The sequence below is a fragment of the Geotrypetes seraphini genome, chromosome 2, assembly GCF_902459505.1.
Source record: "Geotrypetes seraphini chromosome 2, aGeoSer1.1, whole genome shotgun sequence".
In the NCBI taxonomy this organism is placed as follows: Eukaryota; Metazoa; Chordata; class Amphibia; order Gymnophiona; family Dermophiidae; genus Geotrypetes; species Geotrypetes seraphini.
The window spans coordinates 479,932,320-479,948,420 of record NC_047085.1 but is presented as its reverse complement, the minus strand read 5'-3'; the positions used below and the strand labels follow the sequence as shown (position 1 = coordinate 479,948,420).

The following is a 16,101-nucleotide window of genomic DNA, read 5'->3' as shown; positions in this document are numbered from 1 at the left end:
AAACTATAAAATTGTCATTTCTTTAATAAGACATTAACTATTTTTTCTGAGGCCCTTCAAGTACCTACAAATCCAAAATGTGGCCCTGCAAAGGGTTTGAGTTTGAGACCACTGGTATATGCATATGTATGTGGCTAGGCTTGAGCACTTACACCTGCATTCAGGAGATAACATGTGTAACTGAACGTTTTCTAAGCTACCTGCCTAAGGTTAAACTCAAAATTTGGCCATGTAAATGCTCACCTGCAAACTACGCGTGACTTGAAGATGTGTGCAGTTACAGAATACTCGTAGTGTGGGATGGATTACTGGCATTTTCATGTATATGTATGCACGTAATGAGGTCATTTATGCATGTACTTGGGGGGGGGGGGAATTCTACAAACGACACTTTAATTTAGGCGCCAGTAGGCACCCTGCCAGCGCCTAAATTTTAATAGTGAAACGTTGTTTGAAATGGCAAATAACTTTAAAGCACCTGCCTGCGTCAAAAGAAAAGATGCCAGAATTGTGCCTCCCAGCACCTAACACCTAACCTGGTTAATGCCAGAAGTGGCATTAGGCGCCATAAAGCTCCTATGTAGGCATGATTCACGACGAAGATAGGCGCCAAAAATGAAGACCTGGAAAACCCCGGCCTACATTTCTGGTGCTTATCTTTCCCGGCAGTGTGATTCTCTATATGGTGCTGTCGCATGATTGACACTTGATTGGTGGCCGCTTTTTAGATAGCCGCTTATATCAGTGCCATATAGGGAATCCAGGCCTTGGTGCCTAAATGCTGATGCCAACTTTATAGGATTACCCCATACTGCTGATGAATAATATGAAAAATCTAGAAGATTATATGTTTCAAATTATTTTGTAGATTACATACACACACCTGAATGTTGCGGATTAGCTTGCTTTACCCTTTTCAATGGAAGTTTTTGTGTAACCCTTCCCATCCCCAAAAAAAGATGATACATTTTCTATACATATATGTAATATGTCACATTTTTAAGGAGAAGAGGTTATGTGTTAAAAAGCAATAGTCTTTAGAAGCGGTAAAGCAAGCTAAGCTATGGCATTTATCAACTTTCAATTTAATTGAGGTAATTAATGTATTATTCATTTATTATTCATGGATGACAGTTTAATTTGTATTTGCATTTTCCAGAACACAGATTAACATTGTGGATTCTCTGTTGTGATGTTGCGCCTGGAACCAAGTTAAAACAATGTTTAAAATGCAAAAAAATTCCTTTAATTTGCATTCCCTCCCAAGAATGGAACATATTGTTACTGTAAAAAGATGCTTTTGAATTAAATTGTTTATAAAACATAACCAAAAGTCACTAGTGGGGTGTTTTTTTTCTGCATACCAATAACCAACATATTTTTACACCATATATAAAACTTAATGAGGATACCAAAGTGTCAATGAATCCCCCCATTTTAAAACCAGTTTCCCCTTTTTATGTTTCTAGGAGCATCCGATGCCTTCGAAATATTATCCACTGGAACCTGATCACAACATTTATACTAAGGAATTTGATGTGGTTCTTACTTCAAATGATTGATCACAATATTCATGAAAGTAATGAGGTAAAGGCAAATGTACAGCTGGGGTGCCAAGGGGGGGACGTGGGGGGGGGGGCGCGTTCATTAATCGAGTCAAGCTCGGTTTCCGAGGCGCAGATTTTGCGAATGTTTTGCTCATCTTGCAAAACACTCGCAAACCGCAGCACTCGTAAACTGAGGTTTGACTGTATATGTATGTTTGTGCGGGCAAGAGCAAAGTGGAAATGTCCAATCAGATTGGTGCACAAAAAAGTGTCTTTCAACTCATCTGATAAATCCAAGGGTCTTTATTAATCCAAATTAGCTCATACATCCAAAGCAACTCAACGACTCGACATGATCATGTTTCGGCCACCCGGCCTGCATCAGGAGTCTTAGGAGTCTTTGGGTATCAAATAGTCTCAAATGGTCTAAAGCAAAACGAACAAACTGTTGCTCCGAATCTGTAACACCACAGAATAACACAGCTTTGCAGTGCACTCGTAAACTGAGGTTTGACTGTATATGTATGTTTGTGCCCAAGAATCCGAACTCTGCTTTGGAATCCGAACACCCTGCACATTGTATGTGTGTGTTTCTACTGCTTACTTTACAAGGCTATCAACGGAGAAAGCCCAATTTACTGGAATAACAGACTAAATCAATCCTCCTCAGAAGAACCCATTCACTATTCTATTACCCACCATCCAAAAATGTCAAACGAAAAAAACTCTATGACAACTTAATGGCCTCCAAAGCAGCTAAGTTGGACAAACAACTCACCACTCTGTTATCTTCATCCACAGATTACAAAACCTTCAAGAAAGAAATTAAAACCATACTCTTCAAAAAACCACAACAATCCTAACCCAACATCCAACACTCTATAAACCCTTAGTACTCTCTAATTTTTTTCTAATTACCAAACATTATCTAAAACCCATAATTATCCCTTAAAACTTTATCTCATCGTTTATTCTATTACTTCAAAGTTGAAATGTAATTCTTGTTTTTAGTTTGGATGTAATCCGCCTTGAACCGCAAGGTAATGGCGTAATAGAAATCACTAATGTAATGTAATATGTATGTCTTATTGCACTCTGTTGCGTTCCTGAGGCTGGAGGTATAAGCTGTGAGGTGATAACTGTCCAGATGCGTGCCGTTTTGCTTCCTGGAGTCAGTGAGATTTAGGCCCTCTTTTACTAAGGTGCGCTAACCGATTAGCGCATGCTAATCGATGTAGCGTGCACTAAACGCTAACACGTGTATGTTAATCTAGGATGCGTTAGCATTTAGCCCGCGCTAATCGGTTAGCGCACCTTAGTAAACGAGGGGGTTGGTTGGTCTATTAGTTTTTTATGTATTTGCCCTAAACCGTGGTGTAAATGTTGCTTATGCCCCCTCCACCCGATAACGTAGTGGTCATCGTTTTGTCCATTTACAATTCTAACTGTCTCCTTTTACCCTATCTTATGACAAGTTAATCTAATTATATACAGTGGTACCTCGGAATCCGAACGCCCCAGAACTCGAACGCTTTGCACAGCCAGTGGCTTTATGGATTGTACAGATTTTTTTAAACTCCATTATTTTTGTGTTCTCCATGATGTGATTTGATTTTCCACCAATCTTATTCACAGTATTCTGAGGCCATGTTTTGTTTTCCTTGATGTTAGGTTCTTTTGTTCTTGTTTTATGTTTTGTTCATTGTCTTGCTTTTGCCTCAATTCATCTTTTGTAAAATTTTTATTCAAGTTTTCAAAATATAAAAAGTAAATCGGAGTGAATACAGATTAGAGATGAAAAATTCCACTCATTGTCGGCCAATACAATACAGCCAATACAACACAAAAACATTCTAAGAAATCATAATTAATTATTTAATCCACAAAATATATGATCTAAGAACAAAGAAATAGGAAAATAAAGATATATATCATAAGGACAGTTTTAGGAGAACAATCCCCCTCCCCCCTATAGCTGGTTTGTTAGACTGTGGGTGACACTATTGAAACAGTAATCACTCCCCCCCCCAAGGGGAGGAGCAAGCTAATGCAGGAAGTATTTTCTCTGGTGTGCCAGTGACCCAATGTCACCCAGCAGCTGTTTGTGCTGCTCCAGTCGTACTGTGGATTTACAAGTGGAGGATTGACAAAACCGGGATGACCCTGTAGGATCTCTCCATTGCCATTTTGAAGAAAAGGAGAATAGTGGTTCAACATTGCTTTTATCGGTTACGCATGATTAAAGCTTTAGCAAAATTTTTAGAGCCCGCGTCCCTGAATATTTTAATTCATTCATTTGTTATCTCTTGCATAGATTATTGCAATGCCCTCCTTAAGGGCATTACAAAAAAGGAAATAAAAAGACTTCAAATGGTTCAAAACACTGCAGTAAAAATTTTATTTCACGGAAAAAAATATGACCATGTCACTCCTCTTTTATATACAGCTCACTGGTTATCAATAGAGCATAGGATCACCTACAAAATTCTATTACTAACCTTTAAAACTAAAGAAAATAAGCAGCCAGAATTCATTAATAATTTACTTATCCCCTATAATCAAACTAGGACCCTAAGATCTTCTGCTCATAATCTTCCCACTGTTCCCTCTTTGAAACATGAGGGCTACAATTTTTTCCGTTAACGCCCCTTTTCTCTGGAACAGTATCCTTAACTACTTGCGTGAAAATCCAACACTTATCAATTTTAAGGTGAAGCTAAAGACATTTCTTTTCCTTGACGCCTTTGAAACTTAAACTATCCTTTTAAGGCCAACTTAGATTTAAGAAAGGTTTCTACTTACAATTCCCCTTCCTCTTGTTCTTCTCCTTAAGTGTTCTCTTTCTTTCTATCAATTGTAGTTCCAATCCCTTCTTCCCTTTAATTCCTGTTCGTCTTTGTTCTTAAAATTGTCTTTTCCCTCGGTTTGTTTTTATTATATTGCATTTTAATTGGCATATTTTTATGGCATTTTTGTACACCGCCTAGAAGGCTCGAGTGGGCAGTATAATAAATTTTAAATAAACTTGAAACTTGTGGTATAGACGCCGTTGAGGATTCAATGGAGCACGGCTCCACTTCAGAGCAAGCTAAGGGGGGAAGGGGTTTGGGGGGGGGGGTTTGCTGCTGTGTCGATTATAGGGAGGAACTGCCTGCATTGTGCTGTTTTGATTTTCACAGGCTTCAGGATTTTTGTATTTGAAAGTTTGTATATTTACACCGTATATATTCAAGAACCAGGAAGATATATTATAGAAATTAGTTTTGGCAGTTTTTATGGTCCATGAAGCCCATCTGAGGCCCTTTTTTCTCCCAACATTTGGATTGTTAGTGAGGGTTTGAAACTTTTGTGGTGCTAAAGCAGTTTGCTTTGTTAGGCAACAGTTTCCTCTTTTCTTTATATGCGATTAAGATTGTATTAACTGTTGGTAACTGAAATTGCCTATTATACTGTTGCCCAATTTGCCAGCTTTCCTAATCACTGAAAACATTTCTTCACCTGTCTGCTCATTCTGTCCCGGGAGACTGTAGTATAACCCTACCTTTATATTCCTTCCCTTCACACATAGAATTTCTATCCATATGGATTCCACACTGCTATCCATATCATGTAGAATGTTTATTTTATTTGGTTCATATCCCTCTTTAACATATAGTGCAATCCCCCCCCTCCAATTTGAGCTACTTTATACTTGTAATATAATTTGTCCCATTGGTTATCCTCCTTCTACCAGGTCTCTGAGATGCCTATTGTATCTACCTTATCATTCAGTGCTATATACTCTAACGGTCCTATTTTATTTTTTAGGCTTCTAGCATTTGCATACAGACACTTCAAATTGTGTTTTTTCCTTGTATCTGCAGGCTGCTGAGAAAATGACAGGGATAACTTGACAACTTTACTCTGCGTTCCTCTTAAGCACTCTTGGCTTTCTTTCCTCATTTTTGAAACATAAGAACAGCCACTGCTGGGTCAGACCAGTGGTCCATCACGCCCAGCAGTCTGCTCACGTGGTGGCCCCCAGGTCAAAGACCAGTGCCCTAACCGAGACCAGCCCTACCTGCGTTCGTTCTGGTTCAGCAGGAACTTGTCCAACCTTGTCTTGAATCCCTGGAGGGTGTTTTCCCTTATAACAGACTCCGGAAGAGCATTCCAGTTCTCTACCACTCTCTGGGTGAAGAAGAGAGTGGTAGAGAACTGAAATGCTCTTTCTCTCTATTGGGACTCCCTAAATGTTCTGATTTAACAGTATCCTTCAAGGATACTCCACACCAAACCATCTGCTCCTGGGTGACTATTGGCTTTCCCCCATCTTAGTTTAAAAGCTCCTCTATCTCCTTTTTAAACGTTAGCGCCAGCAACCTGGTTCCATCCCAATTAAGGTGGAGTCCATCCTTTCAGAATAGGCCCCCCCCCTTTCCCAGAAGGTAGCCTAATTCCCAACAAATCTAAATCCCTCAACCCTGCACCATCGTTTCAACCACGCATTGAGACTTCAGAGCTCTGCCTGCCTCTGAAAATGCTTTCTGAAAATGCTACCCTGGAGGATCTGGATTTCAGCTTTCTACCTAAGTGCCTAAATTTTGGCATCCAGAACCAACCTCCTCCATTTTCCTATGTCATTGGTACCTACATGTACCAAGACAGCTGGCTCCTCCCCTGCATGATCTAAAATCCTGCCTAAGTGATGTGTGAGGTCTGCCACCTTCGCACCAGGCAGGCAAGTGACCAGACAATTCTCAGCCATCTAGCTATCTATATGCCCTAATGATTGAATCTCCCACTATAACAGCTGTCCTAATCCTTCCCACTTGTACAAAAGCCCCTGGAGACACATCCTCGGTGCAAGAGGATATTGCATCCCCTGGAGGGCAGGTCCTGGCTACAGGGTTGCATCCTGTTTCACCAGGGTGATCTTGTTTAAGAAGACCTTCCTCCTCCGAAACAGCACAGAAGCTGCCAGACTGGAGGTAGGAATTTTCTACAAAGTCCTTGTAGGTCTCCTCTATGTACCTCTCTGTCTCACTTAGCTCCTCCAAGTCTGCTATTCTAGCCTCAAGAGATCGTACCTGTTCCCTAAGTGCTAGGAGCTCTTTACACCGAGCACACACATAAGACCTCTCACCAACTGGGAGATAAGCAAACATGTGGCACTCCGTGCAAAAGACTGGATAGCCCCCATCTTGCTGCTGGAGTACTGCCTGCATCTTAATATTGGTGTTACTGCGGATGGATAGATTAGATGGGCAATTTGGCCTTTATTTGCCATTATGTTTTTATGGGAGTTGGAATATGTATTCTAAGTTCCCCTAAGTTATATGTTAGGTTATGGTAATATTTAATTTGTATTATTATTTTGCAATGTTGTAATTGGTAGGTTACCCTCTAGGGATGTCTCAGGCAATTTCTTAAGAGCTAATTACTAGCTAATTATGTTTGTAGCCTTCTAATTGGTTCAAGGAACTATAAATTAGAGATACAAATCTCCTGCAGTCAGCTAAGTGGCAGACAGAAATTCTTATCACTCTTCAGTTTTAACAGATAACTGCTAGTTTTAAACACTTCTTTTCAAGCTTTCAGACCCCCCCCCCCCATGGAGAGTTTCATATTCATTTTAAGACAGTAAATAAAATAAAGATATGCTTGTGGTTAAGGAGCACTTGATTCCTCCATTATGCTAGTCACAATGGACTAGATTCAGTAAATGCCATTCAAAGTTTAGGTGCCAAAAAATATCTGCCTACAGCTCTATTCTTTAGACTGTGCTCCGAATTTATAGAATAGAGCTTGAAGCCAATTTCCGCGCCAAAATCAGGATGCTAGGATTTCCTGATATAAATTCTGCTACATAAGTTAGGTGCAGATGAGAGAGCTGCATGGGAATGGGAATTGTGGGAATCCCACAAAAGCCACAGGATTCCCGCAGATATGGAAGAAATTCCACGGGATTCCCACAGATATGAAATAAGTTACCATATTATTCCTGCGAGGATGGAAGAAGTTGCCATGGGATTCCCATGGGGATGTAGTCAACTTGGAACGTACAAAAAGGCAATTGAAGTGTCAAAATGAGGCTTGGTATACCCAGAGAATAGCAGACTGAGGCTTGGAATACTTACTAGTTCAAATAGTGAATACCATCTAAAAAAATCACAGGAGGCTGTTAGGGTTGGGAGAAAACAGAGGGCTACAAGCAAGTCAATTATAGCGTTGATTCACGTGAGATGGAGGAGATAGAATCGATCTTGGCAGGTATGGGTTAAATTAATTTGGGGATGGGCAATGACAATCAAAATTTCTGACCTGGTGCAACTTTCTAGTGCTGATCTTCGGTGTGCAGTAAAACTGTGCACATCTTTTGTGAACACACCTGTCCTGCTCATGCCCCCTTTTGAGTTGTATGCTATAAAATTTGTGTGCAGATCTTTATAAAACAGTGCTTAGCAAGATCCAAGCACAAATCCAAATTATTGACAATAATTGATTGTTAGTCCCCAATAAGGTTTTGGCTTTGATGCCAATCTGTCGGGAGTTGGAGGTGGAAGAAGTGCTTGGTTTGACTCTCTAGAAGACTTAGGGCTCCTTTTACGAAAGCGGTTTAGCGCGCGTTAATAGCGTGTGCTAAACCACCGGCCGCGCTAGCCGCTACCGCCTCCTCTTGAGCAGGCGGTAGTTTTTCAACTAGCGCGGGGGTTAGCGTGTGATGAAAAGTCGGGCGCGTTAAACCCGCTAACGCGACTTCGTAAAAGGAGCCCCTAGTTAAGGCTGAGATTTTTGAAGAATATTGGGTAGATTCAGCAAATTCAGCAAAAAAAAAAAAAAAAGTGGTTTCATCAAGGGTTTTTTGAAGAAAGACATTAGTTAGGTACAGAGGCAGTGGCGAAAAAATCAGATGAGTTAAAGAGAAAATGTTGGGCTCAGAGCAGGTATTATTATCAACACAAACGGCTCCAAATCCGCTTCGTGGACACCATCCTGTGGTGTTCCACAGGGCTCTCCCCTATCCCCTATTCTCTTCAACATGTATATGACCTCCCTGAAGCTCCTTAAACTATCCCCCCTTGAAACAATTTACACATATGCAGACGATATCCTCATCCTCCTGGAAACAGATCCAAACCTTACAAACCTCCAAGACAACATCACATCATGCATAATGAGACTTCATGCCTGGTCCCTCTCAGTACAGATGAAATTAAATGAATCAAAAACAAAATTACTCTGGCTCGGCCCAAAATTAGCCCACCTGCCCGCCCTCTTCACCCTACCCACGGGCCCTGCTCTACACCTTGAGTTCTCAAGCAAGGTCCTTGGCATACTATCGACTCCTCCCTTTCCCTCAACGATCACCTGAATTCCCTGGCAAAATCCTGTTTTTTCAGCCTCCACATGCTGAGGAAAGTTAGATCCTATTTTCACCAAAAGCATTTCACCGTCCTTGTACAATCCATCATCCTATCCAAACTCGATTATTGTAACGCCATCTACTTAGGCCTAACGAAAAAAAGTCTTCGCAGACTCCAGCTTATCCAGAACACTGCGGCTAAGCTGATTTTTGCTAAACGCAAATATGACCACGTCTCCCCTCTACTTACCAATCTTCACTGGTTCCCAGTACTTTCCAGAATTCATTTCAAATGCTCCTGCCTGGCTTTCAAGATCATTCACGGCATCCTTCCGCCCCTAATCCCTCTATCCTTCCTCGCCCCGACACCAACTACCACCAGATCTGCCCACAGACATAAACTATCCTTCCCCTCTCTACACGGCATCCTCTACGCAGGTAAACTGGATAGATCCCTCCTCTCCAAAATCACCGGCCTCTGGAACGACCTCACTGTCCCGCTGCGGAACCTGGACTCCCTCCAACTATTCCGAAAACAACTGAAAACCTGGCTTTTCTCTAGCATATAATAATCTCTTCTCCTGATTACATCCCCTCTTTTTATGCTTTGTAAACTCTTTCTCTTCTCGCTTCCCATATTTTTTAAACTCTGTAAACCGTGTCGAGCTCCACTTCAGTGGAGAAGATGCGATATATAAACCTAAGGCTTAGTTTAGTTTAGTTTAGTGAGAAAGAATTTATTAATAAGAAGCTAGCGGAGTCTGCCAACAATCCCCATCGGTTGTTCAAAATTGTTAAAGATCTTAGGGGTGTTGGGAGAGTCTTAGAAGTGGATTCAAATCTGACAAGTAAAGGTTTTGCTGATTTTTTTTTTTTTTTAAATAAAACATGATAATTTAAAGAGTGTGGTATTTAAGTCTGAGGTTGTTAGTGGGTTTTGAAAGAGTTGAGAATAATTGGACTGAGTTTATAGAAGCATCAAAATCAGATTGATAAACTTTTCGATACAATTCATTCCTCTGCTCTTTCTTTAGATCTTATTCCTTATCAATATTTGTCACAGTGGAAGGAGGTTTTGATTCCTTTCGTTGTTCATTTACCCCCCACCCCTCCTTTTTACATAACCCTAGCGTGGTTTTTAGCGCCAGCTGCGGCAGGAACAGCTCTGACGCTCTTATGAGCGTTGAAGCTGTTACCACCTTGGCCGGTGCTAAAAAACACACTACAGCTTTATAAAAGGAGGGTGGGAGGGTTCGTGAATTCATCACTGAAGAGGGGATGAGTACCTACCCAATTTAAAAAATGCAGTTATTACCCCTGTTCCAAAAGTTGATAAAGTAGAAAAGGGAGATTATAGTATGCACAGACAGGTCTCAAATTTATCTTTGTTGACACAAATTCTAGAAAAAGTGGTATTGAATCAGTTATCAGAATATGTAGACCAAAATAGGTTGTTGCATAGTGGACAATCTGGATACCCGACAGCACCATAGTCCAGAATCACTATTGGTTGATATTGTGGATAATATCCTAGTAAAAGCTGACCAAGGCTCATATTATGGGTTCGACTAGATTTAACAGCAGCATTTGATACAGTGTCACATAGAAAGCTTCTTGACTTACTTAAGGAGGTGGGATTGGGGTGTCTACTGTTTTAGCCTGGTTTAATTCTTAAAGACAGGTGTCAAATAGTTAAATGGGATGGACAGTTGGCCAGTGAGAGAAGTTTTAGAGAGAGGAATCCTTTAAGGTTCATCATTATCTCCCCTATTGTTCAATTTCTATTTGGCTCCATTAGCTGCATTTTTGGCAAGTTGGAATATCGAGTTTCATTTATTTGCAGATGATATCCAGTTGATTTTTGTGAAAGAAAATCAAGAAATGGTGTTGAAAGAGGTTAATGAAAAATTGTATGAGTGGTTTAGAGAGCATGATTTAGTGTTGAATGTGGAAAAAAATCAGTAGCAATGTGGGTACCGCATCAGAACAGGCCATTATGGTCTATGCCTCAGAATAATGACATGAATCTGATAACGGTAGAAAAGACCTTGGGGATTCACTGTGATAGTTCTTTGGATTTTAAATCTCAACTACGTATGGTGGGCAAGGGTTGTTTTTTTTTCATTTGCAGTTTATTAAACAACTAAGACCATTTTTGAATTAATCTAATTTGGTAAAGATTGTGTATGCTTTAATAAGTAGTCAATTAGACTATTGCAATTCCTTGTACAATGGATTAAGTAAGAATTGTTTAGCAAGATTGCAACTAATGCAAAATACTAGTGCCAAATTGATAACTGGGGAAAAAAAATCAAACCATGTTACACTTATATTAATTAATTTGCATTGGTTGCCTATTACAGGAAAATTACTTTAAAAATTTTGTTTGGAGTTTAAAGCTTTGAAGTGGAATGTCCCAGAGTATTTGCCAGATAAATTGAGTAACTATGCTCCAACACCTGTTCCGCATTCACCTGAGAAGAACTTGCTTCAATTACCTTCATTGGATAAAATGAGATTGACTGACTGGAACATGGAAAAGAGCATTCTCTTATGCTGGGACTAACGTGGAATAAGCTACCAATTGAATTGCAATCGATGGAAAGTTACTTAGGTTTTCTTAAACTACTAGTCTTATAGCCCGTTACATTAACGGGTGCTAGAATATATGTGTGAGTGTATGGTTTTATTTCTTTTTCTCTCTCCTTAGCCGCTTTCTGTATTTCTGTCTTTCTTTTTTTTTCCTTGACTGTCCACCACCACCCTTTCTCTCTTCCTTTTTCCTCCCCCGTGTCCTCCACCACCCCATCCCTGCTCACCTTATCCAGCAACAGCCCTTTAATTGATCTTTTTATTTGGGGCGGGACAGGTTGGTGAGGAGCTCCCCGGTACCAGCGCCGCTCTCCCTCTCAGCGGGCCAGGCCGGACCGCTGCTTCTTCGCTCCAGAGCTCGGCAGTGGGGCGGAGAGCGGGCGCAAGGGGATCGGGGCCATGCTACCAGCGGGACAGCCTCAGCCCTCTCCCTCCTCCCCTCGCGGGTTTGTGGAGGCAATCGGCGGCTGTGGAGCTGCTGCAGGCCGGAGGTTTGTGTTTGTGTCACGGTGGGAGGGTGGGCAGCAAGGATCGGACGCGCACCGCCACTCGCATGGGGCTCTCCTCGACCCGGGGCTTCGGCGCCATCGACGGAAGGAAAGAGGCGCTGTGGAGGCAATCGGCGGCTGGCTGCGGTCCCGGCTTGTGGAATCGATCATGGTGACCGGGCCCTTTGAAAGCAGTGCTAGGTGGAGAGCAGGGAGGCTGTTGTGAGGTAATAAGTGCGCAAGCGCACTCGTGCCGCCACACCCCGACAGAAATGGGATCAGGGAACACGCGGCGCGAGTGCGCATGTGCACTTACCATTTTATTATTTAAGATTGAAAACGTGACTTTTTACTGAAAACATTTGATTTGTGGATGAACGCTATAACATGGATAGTAAGGAGAGTCAGAATGCTATGGGTCTTTTATATAGTTAAGGAGGGTTGCAATTAGATGATTATTATATTGGGGTGGGTCCTGAAGATGTGATGGTATAATTAGTTAATGAGTTAATGAGAGGGATAATAAAGAGTTAATGAGGAAGAAAAAAAGCTAAGTAATTTTGAATTGTACAGACCGGCAAAAGAACTGATTTAGTAAAATACTTTTTAAAAAAATAAAAAAGAACGTAAAAACGTAAGAAGAGAATGTAAATATAAAAACCATTAGTCATTGGTATAGAGAACATAAACGGGACCGATGATAGCTCACAGTATCAGTCAGTGGCTTTGAAGTATACCTCAAGCCTCTGGCTGGGAGCACTTGAGACCCCTGTTTTTCTCTAGAATACCTATGCAAGGATATATATTTGTGAGACAGCGCATTTATACAAGTTGTTAGTGTGACACACAATATTAATTAAGTGGTGATGGTATAATTAGCATAACAATAATTGTTGCACAAAGAGATGTTATTAAGGTCCTATTTTACTAAGTCGTGGTAGAGGTTTCTACCACAGCCCTGAGTGCTAAATGCTTCCATGCTCATAGGAATTCTATGAGCGTCGGAGCATTTAAGCCCAAATTCTATAAGCAGCGCCTAAAAGTCAGGCATCTAATTAGGCGCCGTTCAGCGCGATTCAAGCACAATTGGGCGCTGTTTAGTGAATCGCGCTGAGCGGCACCTATTTTAGAGGCGCCTAGTAAATAGGCCCGCTCTAGGCACACTTAAAAGTTAGGCGCCCAGCTGAGCGTTTAAGCACGCTTAAGAGCAGCGATTCTGCAACAAGGCGCCTAACATGTAGCCACGCCCACGCCTAATATGCATAGCGCCTATTTTTTTGAAGGGCGCCTAAAGTTTTAGAGGCGCCTTGTTACAGAATCGCGCTTTCTTGATAGGCGCCTGTGTTTCAATCAATTCTGATTAAAAAGCTTAATTGAGCTTGTTATTCAATTTAGATAGGCGCCTCTCTAGTTAGGCGCCTTCAAAGTCGGCGCCTAACTTTAGCCGCTGTTTATAGAATTTGGGCTTTAGTGCAATTAAATTGAGAAGAATACTCTCAGTACACATACAAGTGACAACAGTGAGCATTTATACTAGCCATTGAGCTAGGTCAGGGGTAGGCAATTCCGGTCCTCGAGAGCCACAGGCAGGTCAGGTTTTCAGGATATCCACAATGAATATGTATGAGATGGATTTGCATGCACTGCCTTCTTGAGATGCAAATCTATCTCATGCATATTTATTGTGGATGTCATGAAAACCTGACCTGGCTCCGGCTCTCGAGGACCGGAATTGCCTACCCTTGACCTAGCTCAATGGCTAGTATAAATGCTCACTGTTGTCACTTGTATGTGTACTGAGAGTATTCTTATCAATTTAATTGCATAAGTGCTAGGCATGCCCCTCACCCACTCATACCCGTCCCATGTTCACACCTTCCTAGCAATTATGCCCTATAGAAATTATGCACTAAGGCCCGGATTCTCTATACGGCGCAAATATTGGCAACCGCCTAAAAAGCAGCCACCGATCGCATGTCAATCACGCAACAGCGCTGTAGAGAGATTTGCGCATCCAGGACAGATAGGTGCCTTACATGTAAGCTAGGGTTTTCCAACCCTACATTTCTGGCGCCTATCTATGCCGTGAATTGCACCTACCTAGATGCTTTATGGAGCCTAATACCACTTCCAGCGTTATCTATACCCATAGTGACATTAAATGCCATAAAGCACCTATGTAGGCGCGATTTTAGCACCTTTTATTTAGTCGCTGGTAGGCACTTTAGTTATACCGTTTTTTGCTGTTTTAAATGGCATTTCTCAATTAACTTAGGTACTGAGGGCGCCTTTTTTAGAATATCCCGCTATTGGCTGTATCTACTCGTATGACAACTAAAATATCAGCACTGAAAAGGATGTCACGTAGTGCAATTCTACAAAACACCTCTGAAGTTAGGCACAGGTTATAGAATCACACTTAGCACCAGTACGCATGACGAACGTTTAATTGTACCCTTTTAAGCCAGTGAAAACCAGTCCTAAATGCCTGTGCTTAAGTTGTGTGCAGATTGGTCGTACTGTATTCTATCACAGTGCGCCTAAACTTTTAGGAATGCCCAAGACCCATCCATGCTCCTCCCCTGGATTTGCCTCCTTTTGAGATTCACACACCAATTTATGCATGTAAATTTGGCTTCATTATGCAGAATCCAGGGTTAACTGTATATAATACTAAGTGCTGTTATATGCATGACCGCAAATTTGTGCCAATTTACTGATTAAAGTTAATTAGCACTTAATTTAACAATTAAGTTGGCCACATAACTGGCAGTTTTCATTAAGCTGCTTGCTCAATTTTGTGTGCCAAGTGTGAAAATGGGCTTGCAAGATTATAGAATTAGGAGAAAAATGGGGAGCATTATTTACTGGAGGGTTGGTGTAAGGAGACTTGATTTGAGCCCCGGAGTTCCCTGCGGCGGGCTAATTCCCTTATACTTGTTTCCTGCTGGAACTGGTCCTGGCACTTTGCAGGCACTAGGAGAAATGACGTCATCGGGTCCGTCTCTTCCAACTTTAAAAATATGTTGCAGCTGCGGCACTTTAAGCATTACGTACTGGAGGGTTGGTGAGAGGAGACTTGATTTGAGCCCCAGAGTTCCCTACGGTGGGCTACTTCCCTTATACTTGTTTCCTGCTGGAACTGGTGCTGGGACTTTGCAGGCAATAGGAGAGATGGACCACTGACGTCATCGGATCCGTCTCGTCCAAAGTATGCTGCAGTCGAGACGGGACGCTGACATCATCGGGTCCATCTCTTCCAACTTTAAAAGTACGCTGCAGGCGTGGCACGGGGCTGAAGGGGCGTGCCCTAAGGAGCATGCCAGGCCTCTTGGAAGCCATGAGGAGCAGAGGAGCTCAGAGAAAGGTTATATTTTGAGAATTTGATTTGACTTATAGAGAGTTAAGATAAATTAAAAGTCAAGCCAAAAAATTCAATGCCAGCAATTATAGGTCCGATGGATAAACATTTGAAGTCAATTGATAATACCCCAGGAGTATCTCTTAATATGGATTCCTTTATCCTGGTGCCTCATTAAGTCCCATCGATCGAACTCCTCCCCCTCCACCAATATCGAGTGTTAGTGGGACCAAAGTAAGTCTCACTAATCCCTCTGAACAGGAAGTCCACTAAGTCCCTCTGTAGAGTCCACTAAATTAATATATACCTTAATTCCTAAACCACTTGAATTTTCCAGTGCCTTGGAGGTACAATCCTTATCAGAGGTTACACAAGATATTACACTTAAAGACTTGTGCTTAGTAATATCTAGAGTGGAGGGGCTTTTATAGTCAACAGTTAAACAAACAGTAGACTTTTCACAAGCAGTTGTCCATAAACTAGAAAATGTGGATACCAACTTGGGTTCCTTAGATAAGTGGTTAAATACATTGGAATCTCAACTTACTACTTTGCAGAGTGTTTCTACCTCTGCGATTAAAGATTCTTGTGTAATACATTCGAAACTAGAAATAATGGAAAACTTATATAGATCTAAAAATCTCCGCTTGATCAATTTTCCAGTGACCCATTTGTTATCACCTGAAATATTGTTTAAAAATTTATTTAAGGAAATATTAGGATTGCCCAGTGTGGAGAATTTTCCTATCAATAATTTCTATTATATTC

The 16,101-nt window shown here is 41.3% G+C and overlaps 1 protein-coding gene across 10 annotated transcripts in view; it reads left to right on the top strand.

Moving 5' to 3' along the window:
• CRHR2 (corticotropin releasing hormone receptor 2) overlaps window positions 1-16,101 on the top strand; it is a 403,216-nt gene that overhangs the window by 325,127 nt on the left and 61,988 nt on the right. For all 10 annotated transcript variants that reach the window (XM_033931750.1, XM_033931757.1, XM_033931754.1 and 7 more), the window contains one exon: window positions 1,470-1,587. In XM_033931750.1, the coding sequence (XP_033787641.1) occupies window positions 1,470-1,587 (118 nt within the window). The remainder of the gene's footprint in view (window positions 1-1,469; window positions 1,588-16,101) is intronic.